Consider the following 23,967-nt stretch of genomic DNA (forward strand, 5'->3'; position numbering starts at 1 on the left):
TTAACATCTGGAGCTGGTGTGATGTTTTAAGGCTCAAACAAGAGATTAAACCACACTGAATCAGAGTAAGCTCTGTGCCAGAGGAACAGTTTTGCCATCAATGCATCAATGAACTGGGACCTTAGTTCATTGTGCACCAAGAATATTTGAATATGCTTTGCTTAGTGAAGCAGGCTATATATTAACAATGGAGGAAGTATATGTGTTTTATAATTAAATTTGTCCTAGTCCTAGGTCCTTTTTTATGGGCATCATTTTTTGGATGAAATCCCTTATTCCAAAGGTATTATCACAGTTTATTGAATGCAGTATGCAGTCAGTCTCTCTGAACTGAGGTCTCAGTTCCCAGTCTCAACAATGTGGAGGTCCCTGAAGGAGTGAGCTGAGTGAGTTTATGATTGTGCTCGTCATGGTACAATCACATAGCAGAAGTCAGAATTCCTTTATTTATCTCTGAGGTGAAATTCTGTTTGTCACTGGACCAAAGAGGAAAACCAACTAATTACAACTAAAACAACTAATTTGAGTGAATGTTTTTATATAACCTGCTGCATATGTAAATTATATATACATATATAATACTTATTGGTTGCAATGACTGAAATTGTGTTGTTGATTACATTTGTGCATGTGATGGGACAGCAAGTCGACCCTGTGACTGCTGGTCATGTGTCACGGGAAAAAAATGCCCGTATCCATAGCTGCCATAGACCTAACTAAACAGATATGAACTACAGACCACAGAATGTGATCCAAACATGACGATAAGCAGTATTAGGCCAGGTCACCTCTTCTGTTAACCTCCTTCAGGATGGGGCATTGCTGCCCAGGCAGAAATTCTGCAGGTAGAACATGTGAGAAACCTCATCATATAGTCACTCTGGTTATTTCATTACTCTCATGTTTAGCCTTTTGGACTCGTCTAACAAGTTTGCAAGCGTGTGACAACAAAAAAGATGTCATTGCACCACAGCCAAAGCTGAAAACTTGCTGAACAGGTTTCAGTGCTTTTCCTGAAACCTTGAATTTATACTGACAGTTAAGTTACACGTGAATGTGCCTTGGGGCACCAGGATTATTCTTTATAATATTCTTTTTAATATTCTTCTTAAATCTTTCTTGATTTGAAGATTCACTCACAATCTGATCTGTAGAGCAGCATTCTTCCACAAAGGGACTGTACAATGGAGTTGCAGCCCCTCCCCCAATGCAGCCCAGTCAGCTATTAGAAGGTGGGGGAACAAAGCCACTCTTATTCCTTCGAGATGTAGTTTGTTAGAATGAGAAATGTGCCTTTCAACAAGGACACATATCTGACTGTTTTGGCTGCTTTTTTGTGTGTTGAGAGGCGGTAGGCAAATTAAGGGATGGAACCAAGTGTATGTAAATGTTGCTGTTCACCAAACCGAAGACTGAGTATTTCCACTGACCCAGACTGAGGGAATGAAAGCGACAGTCTGAATGTGAGTTCAGCCTACACTGATGAGAGTCATGGGAAACACATGGCTTGCTTTGGATAAACAGGGTTAGTTTCATAATGCTCATGTAGTGTCTGAGGAAATGGGGACCTCTAGTGAAAGGTAATTACCATAAACTGTGCACTGACTTCCAGAACATTTTTGGACTCTGCAAACTCTAATGCTAAGTGAATGGTGACATAGCGTTACAAAATAACAATCAAAGATACCTTTCCTGACATGAAACTAAACTGACTGAAAAATTACAAACATTTACATTTTACAAACAGGAAAATGGAGTGTAAAAAAAATGGTTGTACTTGAGCTGGAAAAAAAAAACAAAACTTGCAAATTTGACATACTTACCCTGTCAACTTCAAGTCCCATGGTGGTACAGCACGCATAGCGGATGACTTAATTATTCTCCCAGAGACCCAGAAATCAATTGGTTCTCTTGGGCTTAGGAAGTAGGAACATAATATAAACTACAATAACTAAGGTTCCTTACAAGACAGGGACAAAGGATTGGATAATAATGCAAAACCTATTTGGTCAACACTGAACCTTGGTGGTGCAAATTCTCATAAAAATCTGCAATTAATCAATGTAGTGAACCTGGGGCTTTTGGAGCTCTCGAGGCTCTTGGAGTCCAGTTGGCAATCCATCCTGTTGTCACACACATATATTGTAGATTTAGAAATGAAAATCAGAACCAGAATCAGAATCAGAATTCCTTTATTTATCGCCAAAGGGAAATTCTTTTTCTTACAGACATTGCACTTGCAGTATTCCCGACCAAGAAAGAAAAGTGAAAGGTATAAAAATAGGATAAACAAATAATCCTTTGTATAAGATAAACATGCTGCACAGTGACATCAGCTTATAAGCATATATCAGAATCATCTTTATTGGTGAGGTATGTTATGCACCTAAATAAATGTAAGCAAATTAAAACATAGAGCTGTTATATACTCAAGATTCAAGATTGTTATAAAACAGTTGCCTGTACAGCGAAATTAGACAGCAAATCCACAAAGGTGCAAGGTGAAAGTGTCAGGTGACAAGGTGAAAGGTAAATAATAAACAACAATAAACAATAAATGGACTGTGTACAGAGGCTGCCAATAACAATGCTGCACTTTGAGGTAGATATTGCACATCATGCTGCAGGCACTGCACAGCAAGAGGTAGCGGAGCAAATCTGCACTGACACAATCGACAGCAGCAGTGAGGCGACAGACCCGTATTTAACATTAGACAACAGCATGGCTAACTGAAAAGCAGTATCACTGTTCTGGTGCATTTAAAGTTCTGACTGCCCAAGGGAAAAAGCTGTTCTTTAGTCTATTTGTTTTGCACCTGATGGATCTAAACCTCCTCCCAGAGGGCAGCATGTTGAACAGGTGGTGGTTAGAATGAAGGTGGTCTTTTATGATCGTCCTGGCTCTACCAGTAAGAGTGCTCTACTCAGAGGTCCACTGTATATACAGGGACTTGCTACTCATGATACAGGTGTGCACACAGTGCAAATAAGGCTTCCGGTAGGGATAATGAGTAACCCTGCATAGACAAGTGGGTTTTTAAGATTGTACTTAGAACATGTGAACTATAAAATTCAAATTATGTGATAAGACAGCCGTCGGTCCTTATGAAGTATGAAGTAGTGCTGTGCATGTACAGTATTAAATTAGTTCCACTTTAACAATATACAACATAAAATGTCGCTTATATATGAGTACGTTAATAATAATGAAATAATAATCCCATAATATATTTATTTCTTTGTTATATTCATAACCATTATTCTTATTTATACGTTAATTTATACTAATGGCTTTTCATTTTGTTGCTTGATTAATAATTTAACAGAAGTAAGTTTTTAATAATGCTGTTAATACTTCTGCACTCCAGTCACATTTGAATGTAGGATATTTTTTTACGTGGTTTTACGTTGTTTTACCGCTTTTACAGAAGGAATTGAATACTTAATTCCGTCATTTTCATCTTCCTTGACTACTATTACATGAACAATAACGTGGCAGCGGGACTTACTATCCCTGCACTTCAACACAGACTCAAGCATACAAGCATGAACTAAATTTTAAAATCACATTTCAGCAGCAGCGCCCCCGTAACGTCAGTGATCACGTGTTACCCACTATGATTCGCTGAAGTTGTAGAAAAGTTTGACAAGCCCGAAGAGACACGAAAAAGCTGCTGAAAGAGCCAAGAAAGCAGACACATTATCGAGTCTAACGCTCTTTTTCTACCAACAAACGATGGAATCCGTCGCCCAGGTAACAGCGCTGACAGGAAGCGTGAAAACGGTTTATGGCGCTAAATAATTGAGCAGTTTTTTTTTGTTGTTTTTTTTTTAGCAAGCGGTATCTCTGTGTGACTCCGTTTTCACAGTGTGTCTTTCCTTCTCACCAGAAAGTGCTAACTTCGGGGTTCAGTCTTGACTTGGGTCCTCTGAAAGAGCCGTTGGCATTCATCCGTTTGCTAGAATGGGTAAGTTTCTTCAAGTCTTCCACCCCCCCACCACCATATGGCCTACGACGGGGTCTCTTCTACATTAGCTCTCCATCCCGGGTTATAAAAGTACCACACAAATGGATTATGTTGCTTGTCTTGTGACGTTCTACACACCCAGAGAAGCTATGCAGCTCATCCCTTGAGCTGTAACGCAGTTTCAAAAAATATGGTACCACGCTTGGAGCGTTTATCAGCCTATAAACGATATGAAGTCGGACGGTTAATGTGCGTTAGCGTGTTCAATGTAGCACCTGTAGCTAATGAAGTATTTTATAATGTGGACAAATTCTGTGTTTGGTGACTAACTGACAGCACTGCTTGTCTAATGATACAACATGCTAGCTTTTGCTTGCAGATAGGCAGTTACATGTGCTTCCACTTCGGGATAAAACATATTCATTATATATGTTCAGGGCGAGTCTTAGCTACTCCTGCATGCTTTTAAATTTCGGGAACATGTAGTTCTGCTGTGAACTCGATGACAAACGATGACATCCTGTGATTAAGCATTTCCTGTTAAAAGTGAGTTGCGTGAAAACGGGAAGTATATGTGTGTGTGTGAGTGAGTGAGCATACTGTATGCCATATGTGTGTGAGAGTTTGATGCCAACATCTCCTCTTGTCTTGTACCTGTGGCTACAGGTGTTCTCCATATTTGCCTTTGCTACGACTGGAGGTTACAGCAGTAGCAGCACCATCAACATCCAGTGCCAGGGGAGTGCCAGTCAAGAAATACAAGCAAGCTTTAATTACCCATTCAGGTGTGTGTGTTTGTTTCTGCACAAATAGTCTCATATAGTCCCCCTATCTCAATAGTCCCCTTTCCAGTGAGGAACTAGATTACCAGAAAATGTGTGTTTACCTTCATAAAATATATAAAAATATATTTGTGTTTACGCAGGTTGATGCAGCATCCCTATAATGTTCCTGACTGCAAAATCAATCAGACAAGCACCAGTGCTTACTACCTGACTGGAGACTACTCATCCTCTGCAGAGTTTTACGTCTGCACTGGGGTGCTGGCCTTTCTCTACTGCACTGCCACATTAATCCTCTACTTGGGCTACCAGCATGTATATAGAGAATCTAGTCGCGGCCCCATTGTGGTATGTTTTTTAATGAAATGCCTCCTCTCCAGTTAGAAATACCTTAGCAATGGAGCAAGATGAAATTAAACAGTATGGACTTAAATGGATTGTATTTGAAGCAGGAAAGTGCTGCATGTGTTTTCTTTGAGTTGCTGTGTAAATTCAGTAGTGACACTACTGATCTGAATGGATGAAGGGAGTTTCATCTATGCAAATATTTAAATTGCCCACATAGTTTCATCTATGTGGGCAGTATTTCATATTTTATGTTTTGGGTGCGTAATTTTGCATCTGATGTCAGCTGCTGTATTTCAAGGAGTCCACCTCATGCTGGAATCCAACTGCAGGTCAGATAAAGTGCATTTGACAGAGTTGTGCAAATGAAACGCTGGGGGAGGGTGTGGTTCCCAAGAAACTGTGGAACATGCTGCACTTAGTAGTCACTGTCCAAGAAAGCTTCCTGAGCAAAGCTAGTATTGTGGTCAGATTAATGGATTGATACTGATCTTTTTTTTTCCTCTCTAAGGATCTGTTGGTGACTGCAGCCTTTGCCTTCTTGTGGTTAGTATCATCTTCTGCTTGGGCTAAAGGCTTGTCCGATGTGAAGTGGGCCACCAGTCCTTCATCCATTGTATCCCAACTCGTTGTTTGCAAGGATGTCAATAATAAGTGCACCCCGGGTGCTTTTCCTCACATGGGCCGACTGAACGCCTCCGTGGTAAGTTGCATGCAAAATGGTCTTTTCCAGATGTGTGTACAACAGCCAGGGGTATTTGGTATTTTATCCATTTATTTTTTAATCTTTGGCAGATTTTTGGTTTTCTTAACCTCATCCTGTGGGGCGGCAACTGCTGGTTCATTTACAAAGAAACACCTTTCCACAAATCGGCCAACCAGCCTGCCGATGCGGAGCGTGGTGTTGCGCCATCATAACTGCACAGCTTCCTCATTTCGAATTTGTCTAAAATGTAGTGTTACTGAATTACTCATTTTGGTACTAAGTGTTCAAAGCATAAGCATACATTTCCAAAACTGACTGCTTTTTTTTTGCTATGTATACAATTTCGTTTTAGGGTTGTACTATCTGAAATACATTTCAGACACTAAAATTTGATTTGTTCCTAGTGAAGTTATTCAACAGCCAAAAATGTTATTCTCATTGAAGCTCATTTTGTATGTTTTTACATATTTATACCCAGGTTTCAAAACCTAAGTATCCCTTATTTCAAATGGTACCGTGGACTCTAGAGTCTTGTTGGAGATAAATCATAATGAAGCATCACTGTGTCAACCTGTTACCTGTCAGCAGTGTTTTGTACATACATACGGTACATCATTTATGCCATCATCATTTTTTTCTTAAAAAAAACAAAACAAAACTCAGGGCTATTAAGTACACGACTTATAAAATACCTAATAAACATGAAATACTTGAAGAGCATTTATTGTTAAGACAAGGCTAGACTGTAAACAAAACCAAATGTCAGTCCAATCCTAAAACATACAGTAGGTCTCAAACAGTGTACATATAATCAATTAATGTTAAATAGTTGTTCATTGGAAAGATAACTCAGTTGCAAATGAGATTATTTGTAATGGGTGAAAGCAATTTTATTGATTTTTTGTGTGTGTGTGTATATGTTTGCTTGCACCTCATCTCAGTATGTAAGGCTGAATTCAATATTTCAGCCTCTAGCATCTGAACACTATGCTGAGTGTAGTGAATGTATCCATTTAGAGCATTTAAAACTGTTACTCTTACTTGGCAGAATTTGTGATATTTCTCTGAAAGGACATATTTTTTTCTCTGTATCCTGGATGTTTCTCATGTTTGATGAATTTCTACAAAAACAACCCAGAAAGGTCCTATAGTAAATCCTATCTACTGTCTGATGCATCACTTGAGCTGGTTGTTAATTCCTGTTCATTTTCAATAAACAACATACTGATCTCTAACCTGTTACTAATTAACTGCATATATGTTCTTGCTTCTGCCTGGTTTCCACCTTTACTTTGATTTGGAGAAAAACTGTTTTTCTCTGTAACTGCCTTTAATTCCTGCCTTGCTTGATTCACAGTTTCTACAGCCTGATCTGTCACCATGTTGGCAAAAGTATCATGTAGATGAGACTGAAGTTGCTATTATAGTCCAGGAAGAAATTGTGTAGACATGAAATGCTGTGCATCATTAAAAGGAAGAGCTGGATGTGTTGTTGTGTTTCTGTTTCACTGGTTGTAGCACATAAAATGTACATAATGTTTTCATGAGACACACACTAGTTAAGATTGATAATCTGACTGTAATCCAGGTAATATGCAATACAGTTTACCCCCAACTAGGTGGCAGACATGCTACTTCTGCCATCGTCAGCTGACGCCAAAATCGTCAGCACGCACAAACGCACATCTACAGATGAAGCTCCCGACCCTCAGCAGTCCAGGCTAGTTTAAAGTTACATTCACTATGTGTTGGCCTGTCAGTGGATCAAATGTGAGTCAGTGCAGCATCTGAACTATTAGTACTATTAATACTTTCCCTAAACTGTAAGAAAAAACCTTCAGGCTTTGGTCAGGCCACTATGCAGGATCCCTATTATTGAAAGTCACTTTACATGTTCAAAATTGAAACACAGCTGAAATAAACAATTTGTTGATCATAAGAAATTTAACAATTTAATACACCGAAAAAAAGCTGGTGACCTTCACTGTGAAATCTGTTGTTTTTTTTAAACATCTTTGATGGTCCACGTAAAACTCAATTAAAAATGGTTACTGCCACCTCAATGAAAAGCCGATAACACTAGTCTTACATGAATGGCATAGGGCCCGGATTATTATTAAACTGGGGTACATCAAAGCACACTGTTTTATTTGGATAGAAATAAATATAGATCTTTTCACTTTGTAGTTTTCAGACAATACGCAGACTGTGCTGCAGACAGATCAGGTCAGGTTCAGTTTAATAAAGGACAACTTCACGGATATCTACTCCTCGGTCGTTAGTGTGGCCTTATCTGTACACGAGCACACGGTTAGCACGGCCACGAGCCTCGTGACGCGGATGTGATGCGCGTGATCTGGAGGTGCCACCTCGTGAACGCGCAAGAGCAGCAATGGCCGCTTTGGATCGGCGAAATCCTAATCTCGACGAATTTATCGGATTAAACTGGAGTTGTTGGGTAGACAGGGTGAATATTTTGCCGTCTGATGGTGAGTCGCACTCCCTGTCTCAGACCTGGTCTTCATCACGCCACAGTGTCGGTGTCCTGTGATTTATTTTTTGTTGCATACACACACATAGCGACATAAAGGGTGACCAAAACAAAGAACCCGCTGGGTCCTAGTGCAGTGAGTTTGCTAAAGATGTTAACCGGCAACAAGCAAAAACAGAAACTTTAAACGACTGTTTCTTTTACATTTAATAATGTAGTCACAAAACACTATCTAGTAAATTCAGCACGAAGCGTTCACCTGAGGAGAGGTGCGCTTTTATTAGCCTGTGAGCTATTGTCGCACCAAACACAACACTAACGTTACTTAAGAAGGATTTGTCCAGTTTGCTAACAGCAAAACTAACAAGCTAACAGCTTTGAGTGAACCAGATAGCTGAACGCTGCTGGCACTACTATACTGTAGGAGACGTTTTATCTGGATAACTTTTAGTTTAATAAGTAAAAGTCAGAATACCCTTAAATCTGCAGCACGGACTGACTTTGCTCAACAAAGCTTTCCAGATAAGTCAGTACACCTGCTCCCCGAAGAGGCTACAGGAATGTTCTATCCTAATACTTCATGCTGATTGTTTTTGTCTGTCACGCAGCTGTAGACACTAGCAAGTATGGAAGAAACTGCTCTGAAACTATGACCCTCAGGAAAGAAGGTGAGGGCGGTGACTCATGAAACTCTAAGTGCATTCAGTGTCACCGAGAAATGGATTTCACTTTGACTATTTTGCACTCTTCTCTACAGATATGCACATATATGGCCACTGCCCAGCACATGATGAGATCTACCTGGTGGTGTGCAACCACTGTGGGCAAATTGTGAAGCCTCAAGCGTTTGAGAAGCACTGTGAGTTGCGGCATGGTCCTCTCACAAAGATATGTGGCCAGTCATCATCCTTTGCCCCGCAGCAGCGACCTCGCCCTGGCCGCCCTCTTTCAAATCTCTCCTCCTCTAGAGAGAGGCAGAAGGACAGCAGACGTCATGATGCCGGCGCCCCCTCCTCAGCTGCATTACCTGTCCGTCAGCACAGGTCTGCCAAGGCCCAGAAGGAGGCAGTGAGGTAGAGTTTAAGATCCTTTACACACACATAGGAAAAGAGGAGATGAAGAGATGCTCAGCTTGCTGATTGGTTTGTCTTGAAGAACGCGGTTCTGTTGGCAGTCTTTTTTATGCCTTGTTATAAATTGTAACTAGTGCCATACAAAGACAGATGTGGACAAGATAGCATAATGTTTGTTATTATCATGGATGAAAAAAACTAAATGTGTTTGGATATGTCACTGACCCAACTGGCTGAGCACAAACAACAAACAAAGCGCTGTACAATCTCATTCCAGTTAGAGATTGTGTTTGGTTTTATGTCGTTTGAGACTTACATGAACATAAACTTTGTCACCCATTGTATTTCAGTTGCAAGCCTGTTAACTCTGAGGTGCACTTCCCTGACTTCCTCTGCAGTGCTCCTTCAGTGGAGAAATTCCCTGACAAGAACCTGCCCCTTCCCCACCACACCTCCTCCACACCTCAGCCCAGGGTTCCTTCATGGCTCTCAGAACCCCTGCCCCCTGGCCACTGTTCTTCCTCTGCTTCTTCGTCGGAGAGACCCTCTGCGCAGAAGCTCACAGCTGGGAGGTCCAGTGATTCTCACAGTGTTCTGCGGGGAGTGAGAACATACAGCCGGATCTACAAAAACGTAGACAGTGAGCCTGCCGCTTTTCTGCCATGTCTCTTAACTGTCAAGGACTCTTATACAATTAATGTTCTAACCTTGGTAGCATGGGGTGCATTGTATATGGTATTTGCATCATAGTATAAATAGATATTGTGCAGAATTTTTGCATATTATTTTGTTCAAGAAAAATGACCATATGGTGGTCTGTAATCTCTCCGCCAGCACGGATCATGTTGGCTGTCTGTGTCCTGCTGTTTCTCACTGACAACTGTGTTTGCTCTCTTTCCCTAAGAGAAAGAATGTGACCTAAACAAACACTGCAGAATTCTGGATCCAGAAGGGAAGAAGCTGTGCAACCAGGAGCGTATATGCAATGTAAACTCTGTGTTTCCCGTATCTTTGTTCATTATCAAAAGAGATTTGAGTTTTTTGTGTTAGAAGTTACATTTGTTATTTGATAGAGGTGGCAGATGTTTATTGTTTGTTTGCCTCTTTTTTTTTTCTCCTATGTTCTGGTCTTCCTACACAGACTGAACCCATCCAGCAGCAGAAATTGATGGGGAAGACAAAGATCTTTGATCGGTTGGCAGTGGAGCAGAGAACAGCCCCAGCAAGTCAAGATATGGAGCAGCTTCTTGTCAAATCAAAAGACAAAGAGCAACGCTGGGAAGCTTTTGAAGAGAAATCAACAGCTCAGAGCAATAAATACAACTTCAACAGCAACTGCCCCATTCAAAGGTATGAATTTTTTTTATGTTAAATTCACCAAAATACCTCTTTCTTAAGGGCCCTGACACATGGTTGGCTGTTGGCCGACACTGAGCTGTTGATGAGTGTCTGTGGCCGAAGTTTTTGGGGTGTATCCTGCACCTTTGGCTCTAGTCACCCCTTACCAGTTGCTTTTTGGGCTATTGAGCATATTAAATTGGTGGCTAAGCCCATCGTGATAGAAATCACTCTGACTGGCTGTTCAGCTAAACGAGTCAATGCATGAGAAGAAAAACTAAATTGGGGAAAGCGAGGACACAACTAAAATCTATATCAATATAATATAAGAGGACACACATAGAAAGCTTTCTCATTTTTTATCGATTATTTCAGTATGCACATATTTTCACAACAGTATGGCCATCTGGAATAAAGCAGCTGAAGACAAAATGATCCCATCTTAGTGGTGAGCAGGAGTGGTGTGAAAATGCAAACGGCGCTTTATCATGACAACAGTTTGTATATCCACAGTCCTAGATTTTCCCGTTTTCCTTTTTGACTGATAAATACAGACTGCAATCACCTGCTGGTATGGAGAGGTATTTCCTGTCATGCGTGCACAGAACATACATGTTAGTTTGTCATGGACTGCAGTTTTTGCAGTGTGTTCATGTGTAACATTTTTTTCCAGACACAGGTGACATGAAGCAATGCAACAGTTTGTCTGGGGCTTAACCATTACTAACTGTTGCTGGAGATGAAGTTGTAATTCTCAGATTTTTGAGCTTAGATAAGCAAGGGCACAATTGCATGGAAGCTAAATAACATAATTGCCTACTTACAGTGTTGTACAGTGATGCAGAGTGTTGTGTTGTAGAGCGGCAGATCTCCAAATGTATATCTGTGCACATGTAGGGCACAGCTAACCTGCTGGCACTGCAGCCAGTCTCTAGTCATAAAGTTTTTTATTTTGCATCATAATGAGTTTACACAGCAAATAGCAAAAGTGGCAAACATAATAGAACATAAAAGCACTCTTTTCCACTTAGAACCTGCTGTTTTGAGCTTTTGATCTACTCTCTAGCATAATATATAATAATTATGTTCCTTTTTCTGTTCCAAAGCAGACCCAGGGATCCCTCAGAAAGCTTTCAAGAGGAGGAAAGCAACAGCACTGTGGAAGTGGAGGTACAGCCCCCCTATCCCTTCAACCAGAGCCTGTTGTCAAGCGATGAGAGTGAAGATGATGAACAGGAGGGATTCACAGACCTGCCTGCCGCGCCCTGGCACCCCAAACCTCTTGGTGTGAGTGAAGAAACATGCAGAAGCACAGCAGTATCCAGGAGATTTGTATTTTTATTATAGACCAGTCCTGTTCAAAAATAGTTGTGTATTATTCTTTTTAGTGGAAATAGTTCATTCTGACAGTGTATGGATTAAGAGGCTCACTGGATTTAACGACAAATTCTTTTTAGTCACCATTGTCAGCAGTGAAAGCTTTCTCCACAGGACATGCAATGTCTGCATCTATAAAACTGTTTCTGTTCTGTAGCTATGCACTTTCGGATGCCGCTCACTGGGTTGCAGCATCTTTACCTTCGACCGCCGTTGGCATCACTTGCAGTTTGCCCTCAGTGCCATGCTGGAGCACCATGTCAGCACGCACTTGTGGAAGTGAGTATTGCTCCTCACAGGGTGGAAGACATTAAATGTCTGTCCTTGAACTAGGCACTATTGACATTGAAGGGAAAGTTCTTGGATGTTTTCCTAATCATCTTCTTGGTTTTCCCTCTGACCTACAGGAAAATGCCTCAAGTGTCATCAGGTCTCAGGTCATGTTATGCACCACCTCCAACTGCAGGATCACCCATCAGGAGTGGAGTCAGACACTCCAAGCCCAGTGGCTACCTCAACCTTGAGTCTACCTCGCTGGAACAACAGGAAACCAAAAGTAGTCGGCACAATGCCCACAGTACCAAACCGCCTTTTTCCACTACCTCTTCGAGTCAGCGGCATAACCCTCTTGGGCGACCCAGCAAGGCTCGGCGGATGGAGGTGGAGCTTATGCAAGATGTAAGCTCGGAGAAAGCTGTCAAGCCGTCAGACAGCGGTGAGGACAAATCCCCCAGATACATCAGGGACCCCCCCCTCCATGAGAAGGGCCAGCCACACGTTCTCTCCTCTCCAGCACCAGTAAATGGTACATTCTCACTCAGAAAGAAACCATGTCCTCCTCTCCAGCGCTCTCCCCGCAGCAGAGAGGTGCCCCTGGGGATTCAGCAGAAGGTGGTGGGCTATGACCACAGGGGTCTTGCCCAAAAGCGCAGAGGCAGCATTGAGTCGCCACCCTTTGGCTCCTCACTATCCAAAAACATTAAGTCTCAGTGCTTGTCCTCCCCTTCCCGTTCCAGCCTTCTCGCCTGGCAGGGAGAGAATATCGGGGAGGTCCTCAGGTCTGGATCCTAAAGAGTGAGTAGACTAACTAGCTATGGCATGCTGTAGGTTGCATACCATCAACGTTTTTTTAAACATCCCTTAAACATCCCTTAAACCTATCCCTTAAAAATACATGAATGGCACTGAACATGTTGAACTTGACTGTTTTTTGTAAAAACAATGAATGTGTTTGTAGGTGACAGTTGCTGTTTACTTCTCATCTTTGCAGCCAATAAAAGATGCCAGCCTTAAAAACACCACTTGGAGAAAAGGCCTGCTGCAGACTGCAGCTGCTGCCACCATTTTGTGTGTGTGTGTGTGAATGTGTACATGTCAACATCTGTTTGTGTCTTCACATTTTTATGCACAGATTTCAGGAATAAATATTTGTCTCCATAATACTGTATGCATGTATTTTTACAAGTTGTCTATTTTTATGTTATTAAATGTCTCAGTTTACCACCAGTGTAACATAAAAATATTATTATCATGCTGCTAACTTGAAAAGTCATTTCATGACAAAAGAATTAAAATTTTTTAAATCTTTTTGCCCTGCATCTTCTGTCATTTTACTCTACATATGGAGCATTGAAGATAGTTTACTCATTACTCACTTTTCTCAAATTATGAAAACTGACTCAAATTTCCATGAGGAAAAATTAGACCCAATAGGGCCATCTGGTATTTGGAAGTCATATACCTGGGCATACACTAATAAGCTTAATTTATTTTGACGTAACTCCTGCACACCTTCCTGTCTATTCCTTTATAACATTGGACAAATGGACAAATCCCGCAAACAGTCCCATGTACATATATACTTGCTGGATTTATCAAGTTGTAGTGGGCTCACTGAAGTGCATAATATGACTGACATGTGTTCCTAATATTCTGGCCCTCCCCTCTAATAAATAAACAGTTAAAAACTCTGACAGGGTCAGTGAAACTGTTTATGTGTATGTACACACACATGCTGTTGCAATGACCCTTGATTCCTGCTGAATGTCATACAGACCAAGAACTGGATAATTTTAGCAGCAATCATGGAGACAGATTTTTTAAATATAATTTTATACATGTTGGGTTGTCCTCCGACAGGACACACTTGTCATATCATCACTTGCCAAGTTATTTCAGTCATTTTATTATTTTCTTATTTAATTTATTCTAGTTTCAATTCCTACCCCAGAAATAGTTTCATGGATATTCTGAAAAACATAACCATACCAATATTTTGAAATTTGTTGTATAAAACAGAGGGCGAATAATTAGTTTAAATTTGTCTGCAAATGATTATTAATGCTATAATGTATAATGATATGATAATGATACATATAATGTATAATGACAACTAAATGTTAATGTTTGCATACAGGAGTACTTTACCTCATTTTACCACTAGATGGCGTTAAGCAATTAATGTTGTTTGTCAGAAAAAAGCACAACCCTCAACACCACCATGTGAACACACATTGTATATAGCCCTGTTTAGTCTGTTATATTGTGGTCATGTGACAGTTACAATCAGCTGAAGTATCAAATCTGCTCAACACTAAACATTTAGAACTGGAGTTTATACCTGACACACACATCTATGTAGATCAGGCTTGTCATACGGCCAATATTCAGTCCATCACTAATCAAAAAAATACACAGTGTTGAGTCTAAAGTGTGATACTTTAAAATGGTAACTCTATATTTGCTGTGTGCCAGTTATAAACATTAGTCACAGTATTTTTTGGCAAAATATCACAGCTTTGTCCTTAAAATACTCAGAGAGATTTAGAAGAAAATCACTATAGTGAAATCATTCAGTTGAAGATGATTTCTGGAAATAACAAGAGACAGCAGGAAAAATGAAGGCTGCACAAAGTGTAAATCTTGATCATTTATTAAGTCAAATGATATATCAGTATTGTTTATCTTTAATGCTTACTAGGTTGCATCTATCTTGCAGTCAGAGAAGCTCTGAAGCGTACCATGCAAAGCCAATCCACTTTAGCTGTGAGGTCTGTCAGACTTCATGGCAGTGACCAAGCAGCTACCGTAATTCCTGAAGCCGTGGTCAATAAACTCTGTTCTTGTAATGCTGTTAAAAGTTCCATTCTTGTAGTAGCAAATTGTTAAAGCAAAAAAGCTTTTAGCCCCTCCACCTCAAAGACGTTTTCCTTGATTGCTACTACATGGTCAGATGAATGAAGACAGATGTGTGTCGGGCAGTGAAAGAGCACTCCCTTCGCTAATCTGTGAGAACTGATCATTAAGAGAACAGTTAATGTGCCATTACTGCAAATAGCAAATGACCCGTGAACTGCACAGATCTCAGTCCAAAGATTTAATCTCAATATGTTTACTCATGGCATTGGAAACTTAAAACTGGCATAGTCCTGAGAAGATTTATTTACCTTCTGACATCAAATCCTTTCAAAACCCACTGTGACTCACAAATGAACTGCTGCAGGTGGAGAGACATCTCAATGTTTCCAACATCCCTGGCTTTCATAAAAATATTCTTTGACTTTTCTTGTAGAGTCTTTACGTATATGTTACGAGAATTCACCTGCTTACCTACAACACCCTACATCACCTGACATATCCACCAGTCTGATAAAGCACTGTCCGTTCTGCTTGAATTCCTTATGGCTTCATGAACAAAGTCAAATACTGACTGAAAGTAACTGGCGGCTACATTCTCACTGCCCATTAGGATGTATCAAGTTCATTGCTTTCAAAACTTGCACTCCTGTTATTCAGTATTTGATACATGGTCAATTTTTTTGTTTGTTTGTTTGTTTAACCAATATTCTTTAGTAGAGCCAAGTGTAAAATACATCCCATTTCAATAAAAAACTAAACCCCACCCCAATTAAAAAATAAACATTTATGTCAAGACTTGAATGTCGAAACAATTAACAGTAGCACAAGCGGCAGACGAAATGCAAAATGATCAACAACATCAGATTATACATTAATACAGTCAGTACACTGGTAGAACATAGCAGTACACTACTAATCAATACTGAACACAGAAAAGTGAGTCTTAATACATATATATATATATAGTATATATAGATAGCTATAGGAAGGCAGATTTGCTTTAGAGAGAACAAAGTCACTCTTCTCCTCTAATCAGGACCTTTGCAATAGCACTTAGTTTTTCTCTGTACAGAACTGCATCTTGTATTTTGAGTGACAACCCAGAGGAGAAGACCACAAATTAACCAAGGCAGATTTAACTTCATTGACACTGGGTTACTTCAGGGCAAACACATATGCTATTCCTTTCTGTTTGTCAGTTCAAAGTGTGCTATTCTTCAGTCCTTTCAGATCCTGCCATTCAGTACCTTTTCATGTTGCCCTGAGTGGCTGGGACTTGAAATCCAAGGAGTTATAGATTGATCCCATGATGAGAAAGCAGTGAACAGCACATATATTTAAAATCTGTGGTCACTAAAAATGGGGCAAACTACAGCCAGAATGCAGTAGTGCTAAAAGTGGACTTTATTTAAGTGCATCTTGTGGTATTTTTGCTGCTCTCCATTTCTCCACCTGGTATTCCTATGTGTGAGGAATGATTCACACACCACCTCTCCAATGAGTGTGACTTCCTTTTCTCACCCACATAAGAGATGCTGTGGTGCAACTGTGAATATAACATCAATTTTGCGTAAAAACCTATTGCACCCAGAAATGTGTACATCTTAACACTTGAGAGTTATAGCTGCAGACATTTAACTGCAAAAGTGATTTACATAACTGTCCACTGTCATATCTGCTCTGGTACTGGTCAAAGTGGAAAACTTAAAAGGACTACACTTTGAAAATTTTACTGTTATAATTTCCAACCATATGACTCAAGAGGAGAGCCAATTTTTAATGAAAGTTCCAGGTGTTTCACTGATAAACAGACTACTTAAAGGGCATCCCATTCATTGTACAGTTGAATGATTGCTTTTGAATTTAAGTAAGGGCAGCCTCGTAATGACAGAGGTACACAAACAAAGCAAACACATCTGGGCTGTCAGTGTAGGGAGCCAGAGAGAATGGCTTTGTGTTGCTGGGCTCATGATAACACACCTATCCGCTCCTGCTCAGAAAAACAAAGACATGGAAAGCACAGGGAAGCTGAATCCCATCAAAAGATGCAATTAGCATTCATGACAGGCTGATTTTGTTGTGCTGGGACACAAACACTGCGCAGTTTAGTGAAACCACTCTTTCTTGTTTGGGGCAAGACACAATCTCCTGCTTTAATTGCTAATGAAATGCGCACAGCCTATGAGGTGTCTTGTGCAATAAATTTCATTTATAACCGGTCCAATCATAATTATCTTATCTTCTGAGCTTACAAGAGGTTTTTTATCAATAGATGCTAATTCTGAAATCAGCTCTCTATTGACAAACAGTGTAAAACTTTATCAGTGTTATTCATAATTTCTATCTTCTGTAAGGAATCCTGCAGATTTAATTATGTGGCAGACTCAAATTTTTACCTGCTATTACAACATACAGCTTTTTCTACCTACAGCAGGGCTAACATGGCTACATATTATGTTAGCATGATGCTGCTAATAGTCCATCTGAGCAAAAGGCAAAACCAAATACTTATAATGTCTATGATATAATTTATGATGTATGAATACACCAAGAAGACGAAGAATATGTTTTCTTGATCAAACTATTTTAATCTGGCATCTTTTACCATTAGCTTGGTGTTCAACATCCTGCTAGTGTGATTGAGAAATCAAACATGCTATAAGCCCAGAGTAGGAGTCAAACTCTGCACTAAGTAGCACCTCAGTGGACAACAGTGTGTTTGTCCTTGTAAGGATCGTGGTTCCAGAACTGAGATGTTGGTAATCAGTCAAGACAAAATACATGTGTTTCTGCTGGAGTTGCTCCATCCATATTTTTAATTAAGTAAGGCTTTACAAGTATCTTTTGGGTTATACTACGATAGCTTTATAACTTTAATTCATTCATAAACAAAAAACTTTCATGAGCTGTTCAACTATTTAGTGCCTCTATGTAAATTGATCCCTTGTTATAGCAAAGGAATAAAGGAATATAGCTCTCATCTCATCTATATTGCTACACATATGTCTATGAATAAGAGTAACGGTATCAGTCTGATGAACTACATGTGAGTGCAACTAAGTATCAGCTATGAAGTAGAATGGAAATGACCTGCAATGGCCTCTTAATATAATGTTTGTGCATTGTCATAATATAAATGACCACATGTCTGATGAATCTACATTTACTGTGGACCATACAGATCAGTCTGGGACCTCATATAATGTGGGTGTATGGCAGGCTGTTTCTCTATAGATGACTCAAGGGCTAATGAGAGATGTATTGATAGTATAGTGATGGCAGTCTGTCTAAGTCTCTCTATCTAAGTCTCTGGCCCTGTGTTGATAAAAACAGGAGTAAATGGATCTACTGTTTATGGAAGATGCAATATATTCCAGTCCTTGTAATAAATATAATTATGAACCACCCATGGTTTCAATAGGGTTTTTACATATCTAATTTCAGCCTGTGCATTGTATCCTTTGCATTCCACACACAATAGCACTTAAATGGATCACTTCCTGAGTGCTGATAACAATATATCATTTACCTTTTCTCCTCATAAGACTTAAGTAGTTTTCGCTGTTCATGCACACTGCCATTCCTTCACAGTATGAATATTAAGTGCTACAGATTAAAATGCTGGGAAAGTCCTGCTCATTGTCCGTGATGACAACAAGACAGTTTGGTTTTTACTCCCTTTGAGATCCTTATCTCTATTTGTCAGCAACTACAGATGACCATCCTTCCTTCATTTCCTCCCACAAGGTCACAGTCACAGTTTACATGAACTAAAACATGGCTCACATTGTACCGTATACATCAAGTCATGTGGCATCCATCGTCTTTGCCAGCCTCATCTCAGACAACCATTGGAGTGTCTGAGAAGACGGAACTGATGGACTCTGCTACTGACTTCTTCCTCTTCCCTTTCATAAGAGAACCAGCCTCTGCATCCAGATCATCATCATCCTCGTCCCCATTAGGGTTCAGCTTGCCATTCTGGCCCTGCAAGTCCTTGGAGTCTATGAACGCCACGTGCCTGTTCATCTCTGCCTTGAGTGCTTGGTCCGCATGGGTAGGAGTCACACTGAGCATGGATGAGTGAATGCTGTCCTCGCCCCGAGCCTTACCCTTATTGGGGCAGCAGAAGCAGCGACACGGCGTCAGGTAAAGATACATGAGAACCAGCACGACACTGGCCAGACAGCCCACCAATGTGGTGTATGCTGTGTTCAGGGTCTCCCCACCCCCATGCATGGTGAAGTTGTGAACTTTCAGTACCACATAGATGGTCTCATTGAAGACCTCGCTTATCGCAAAGCACGTGTAGGTGCCAGAGTCCTCAGACCTCACTGGACTAATTTGCAGACTTCCGTCTGGCAGGACTTTGGCTGTCTGGTTGCTTCCAGGTGTCACCACCACATTACCAGGCATCATCCAGGTCTTTAGCATGTCCCTGTGTTTGGTATCACAGCCTAAGATCAGAGTTTGCTCCAGAAAAGCCTCTTGATCTGCCTCCTTGAAGGTGCTGCAGTTCATATTGTCACCGCTGAGATCAAAAACACCTACTTGAGTTTTTTGTGGACCAGGCAGAATACATGTATAGTCGTCTTTGAAGTCCACAGCTGAGTTGAGCTTTCGAATGTACCAGTGGGCTAGGAGTGTGTAGAGATCACAGTGACACAGCAGAGGGTTATTGTGGAAATAGAGGCCATTTTTAATCCAGGCTGGCAGCACCTGGAGCTCATCAATGGGTAATATCTTTATCTTGTTGGACGACACATCCAGGAGACTAAGTTTCTCCAAACGCGACTTTTCCTTGACCAGCTCCACAGGGAAGCGTGAGATTTGGTTCTGGCTCAGGTAGAGCTTCTGAAGGTTGCTCATGCCCACAAAGGCTGAGCGGTCAATCTGGGTAATTTTGTTATTGTAAAGCAGGAGGACCTCCAGGTTGACCAAAGGCTCAAAAATGAACTCATCCAGCCTCTGCAAGTTGTTGGAGGACAGGTCCAGGTAGCGCAGGTGCTTCACATATATGAACGCCTCTGTAGATAGGAAGTAAAGATGATTATGGCTGAGGAGGAGGTTATGGAGCTTCAGGAGCTTGACTGGGGTCCACTCAGCCTTCAGATGCGTTATGTCATTATAGCTGAGATCCAGCACAGCTGTGTAAAGTGGTAGACCTGTTGGGACGATGGTCAGATTCATTTTGGAGCAACTCACTATGTTTGAGGCGCAGATGCATGTCTTGTGGCAGTTCAGGGTCGATCCTGCTGCTCCTGGAAGCCAGAGGAGAGCCATGCAGAGGGTGAGGGCCCATCTCACATGCTTACTCCAGTGAGGTAATATTTCCAACAGGCTTTCACCTGTTCTGGGGGATGGCTGCAACATGCTAGCAGTTGATCTAAATCCCAGAGAGGTTTACTATGATCCCATTCTCAGAGAACAGCATGGGAGAGCAGCTGGAGGATTCCCAGGCATTGCTGAGTGAGGGCTGAAAAAAAGCAGAAACAAAGGCGACAAACCAATACTGTTATTAGACAGAAGAACATATTGTGCTTTGCACAGTCTATTAGATAGATAGATAAGATAGATAGATGGTATGCAAAGAAAGCATTCAGATTCCAACAACACCACAATGGAAAAGCTCTGAATTTACAAATTTACTTTACCAACACAATCTGAAATACCAATGTAAACAACAGGACCTCCACACATCCACAATTCAAAACAAATGAACTTGCTGTCACTCCCACACTGAACAAGTCCTTTAATACAGGGAAAACAACCTGCACACAGATATGGCTGTTTCAGATGCTGTTAAATGTTAGTGTGCATCAGTTATAAAACATGTCTATATATTCAGTTATGATCTCTTCAGACAAACAGAAATACATATTTGTCATCTACAGGTAACATTTGTCTTGAATAAACAAAAAAACTAACAAATATTAGCTGTCATATATGTATATATGTATATGTATGTAGAATAGTACCTTTTAAGCAGTATTTTAATGTTGTGGTGCATAGGTGTTTGATAACTGCTGTATATGGATGATTGCTCTAAAATGCGTCATATTTTATGAGCTTATCCGTTGTTTTACAAGTAAAAGGTTAGAGTGCAAATAAAGAAGCTGCAGCCACAGCCGGAAATTAATGTACAGCATTGACTGACTTCAATGTGTCCCTATAAATACCGGCTCCCCCAAATGAGAATATCTGCGTTAAGTTTGAGTAGTTTGTCTGCTCTAAATTTCCTCAGTCACTTCCCACATCTGCGCCCATGTGAACATGCAGTATTAGTCTAAATGTACTGTGGCCGCTGTCTGTTGTGCTCACTGCTTCCTCACGCATAAAGCCCAGTGCACAGTGAATAAACTTTCCCCTGCTGCTTTGCACAGTGCGCGTCTTCCTTTAAAACAAATACACACGCACACGCCCAGTACTCACGCAAACCCATGTGCATTCACACTACTGGAAGACATGCATTGATTTTCTTCCTCCATCCTCTCTCTCTCTCTCCCTCTCCCCTTCGCTCATCTCTTTAGTTTTCTAAGACATTAAAATACTGCTGTGCACTGCGACACGAAGGAGAATAAATAATTAAAAAGCATCAAAATGTGAAATTGTGAAAATGTTTACATTATGTCATATACTGAAACGTCCTTGTCCGTGTGTGGAGGAGCCGTGCAGACGTTGCATTGCAGTATTCTGATCGAAAACAAACGAGCACAACATGGAAACGTGAGCAGAGAAATGGAGAAGGAAACCGAGAGAGACACCCACCTTCAGCTTGGATGCAGCGATACTGGATCTCATTAAACAAAAACAGCTCCTCGTCTGTTTACAATGTTAATAGACATACAGATAGTTCCTGTCTGAATGAGTCTGTGTCTGCTGTTGAAGATAACCGCGGATGCAGGGAGGGAGGGAAAGCACTAGAGATATCCTCGCCAAAATAATCTTGGTCCACGCGGCATCCAATACCCGGTGCAAATTACGCAAAAACGATTACGTAAAGCGCAGACAACAAGCGTCCTTTTAACTACCGACAACCAGCTACTAAGCGACTGTGTTTTAATCAGCTGTCTTTGCCTTCAACGGAACATATTGCTCTGAAGCCTGGACACACGGCCGCGCATCCGTCCTATGCAGATAATTGGCGCAGTTTGAGCAGGTCCGCCTTCTGCCGGGTCTCATCATCGGCCATGGAGATAATTAAGAATGAGCAGGCTGTAACTGACAAGCCCCCCCCCCCTCCCGTGGCTCCTCGTAGGCCTGCTGCTGTCTACACAGTGCGGTACTGCTGCTGCTGCTGCAGTGGTTGACGTGTTTTTCGGCAGAGGTAGTGCGCTCAAACCCCGGAAAGCGCTGTTTACCGAAAGTGACCACACCGAAGATGCGCTGCGGAGACAAACTACAGAAAATGCACTTGGGAGCTGAACTGGAAAAGTCGAACCGTTCAGAAGCGTTTTTAAAGATTTATACTGGCTGTATGGCTGTAGGATAACAAGCGGCCTACATGGTAGTTTACATCTATGCATCATCACCATCATTATTATTAGTCTATTATGACCAACTTTGCCAAGGGGCGGTGGTTATGTCATAACGAGTCAATCCAGTGACCTGATGATCAGATTGACACGAATTTTGCTCTGGACGCTTGTCCTGACACAGTAATCGTTGTGATCTTTTGATCTTTCCCCTGCACCATCTGACCGCCCCAAACACAAGTAGGCCTAAACCTAAATGCTGGTTGTAAAGCTCTGTTAATCATCCCTTCCTGGTCTCATGTAAAGACATTATATTGCAGTCTCATATCCAGTTAAAAACGATTTTCTTAACACACGACATGAAATTGCCAGCATGATGAGCTGAGATGAACATCCAGCTGGCTTGATGTTCTTGTACGCCTGTTTGATAAAACAAGACAAAGGTTACATTTCACTTACATGTGGCTGAATACTAAGCCGTGACACGTTTTCCTCTTCACAGTACCATCTGACTGCTGAATATGTTAACAGTCACTACACTACATGTTCTGACTACTGACACTATTTGTATTTTCTCATCATGTGTGTAGGTTTCTGTTCAAACTGGATCTTTTTTTTTCCGGTTGATTAATTATTCCCGTGACTAGAATGAGTAATGTATGTGATATTTGTTGTCAGTTTATCAATTGGTGATTCAGCTGCAGGCATTTAAGCCATATTGAGGCCTTGTAACTGCTGGAAATAGGATTCACTGGCAGCTCAGGTGAAACTGCATGAAGAAGGACTTTTAAAGCTCAGGAGACATGCTGGTTAGTCCAGTTATACTTACATCACTATTCTGTTTTGTTGGCGACCGCTTCACCAACCTGTCCAGCTTTCCAACAATGATTTCCTCACACATGTCATTCTTGCTCACTGTGCAGACTCTGTTTATGTATTAGGTCTGTTTATGAGCGCCGACTGAGCGGGGAAAACCTTGTCATTTTTTACTCAAGTGAATCCACCCACATGCTGCTTTTTGAGATTTTTTCGGGTTTTCCTCAATTCACAGATCTGTTGCAGCAAGCCTGGCTTTGGCAAAGCTGTGAGAGCCTGTGCATTGCCAATAAGCTGCTACACCAGCGTAGCCTCCTACTCAGAATGCCACCAGAATCATTTAATAATTGAAGATTGTAACAACAGGGAAAACCAGGTAATTTTAATGTCGTATGAAATATCACCTCAATATAAAAAGATGAATGTGTGGAGCCCTTTTCTGGGACGTTACATATATC

General features: G+C 41.0%; 3 protein-coding genes across 5 annotated transcripts; 2 read left to right on the plus strand and 1 right to left on the minus strand.

Moving 5' to 3' along the window:
- The first annotated feature begins 3,587 nt into the window (after positions 1 to 3,587).
- On the plus strand, positions 3,588 to 7,286 carry sypl2b (synaptophysin-like 2b). Its single transcript, XM_046397193.1, has 6 exons — positions 3,588 to 3,754; positions 3,891 to 3,968; positions 4,635 to 4,753; positions 4,894 to 5,098; positions 5,607 to 5,798; positions 5,891 to 7,286. Exons 1-6 carry the CDS (start codon positions 3,737 to 3,739, stop codon positions 6,011 to 6,013), a joined length of 735 nt encoding a protein of 244 aa, XP_046253149.1. The 5' UTR covers positions 3,588 to 3,736; the 3' UTR covers positions 6,014 to 7,286.
- An 812-nt stretch (positions 7,287 to 8,098) lies between these two features.
- Positions 8,099 to 13,668, plus strand: atxn7l2b (ataxin 7-like 2b). 3 transcript variants are annotated; one of them, XM_046397191.1, is made up of 10 exons: positions 8,099 to 8,290; positions 8,901 to 8,960; positions 9,050 to 9,365; positions 9,764 to 10,005; positions 10,270 to 10,352; positions 10,507 to 10,715; positions 11,810 to 11,990; positions 12,238 to 12,359; positions 12,488 to 13,154; positions 13,318 to 13,668. In XM_046397191.1, exons 1-9 carry the CDS (start codon positions 8,194 to 8,196, stop codon positions 13,149 to 13,151), a joined length of 1,974 nt encoding a protein of 657 aa, XP_046253147.1. In that variant the 5' UTR covers positions 8,099 to 8,193; the 3' UTR covers positions 13,152 to 13,154; positions 13,318 to 13,668. The 3 variants fall into 3 exon arrangements, with proteins under 3 accessions (XP_046253147.1, XP_046253148.1, XP_046253145.1); XM_046397192.1 differs by having other exon boundaries at positions 11,813 to 11,990; positions 13,351 to 13,668; XM_046397189.1 differs by having other exon boundaries at positions 8,100 to 8,290; positions 13,351 to 13,668.
- Positions 13,669 to 15,007: 1,339 nt separating this feature from the next.
- amigo1 (adhesion molecule with Ig-like domain 1) lies at positions 15,008 to 22,816 on the minus strand. The gene is made up of 2 exons (XM_046397728.1): positions 21,987 to 22,816; positions 15,008 to 20,694 (listed from the first exon to the last, which is right to left on the minus strand). The coding sequence occupies exon 2, from the start codon at positions 20,589 to 20,591 to the stop codon at positions 19,059 to 19,061; it is 1,533 nt and encodes a 510-aa protein (XP_046253684.1). The 5' UTR covers positions 20,592 to 20,694; positions 21,987 to 22,816; the 3' UTR covers positions 15,008 to 19,058.
- Positions 22,817 to 23,967: the final 1,151 nt, after the last annotated feature.

Source organism: Scatophagus argus, chromosome 8 (assembly GCF_020382885.2).
Source record: "Scatophagus argus isolate fScaArg1 chromosome 8, fScaArg1.pri, whole genome shotgun sequence".
NCBI lineage: Eukaryota > Metazoa > Chordata > Actinopteri > Scatophagidae > Scatophagus > Scatophagus argus.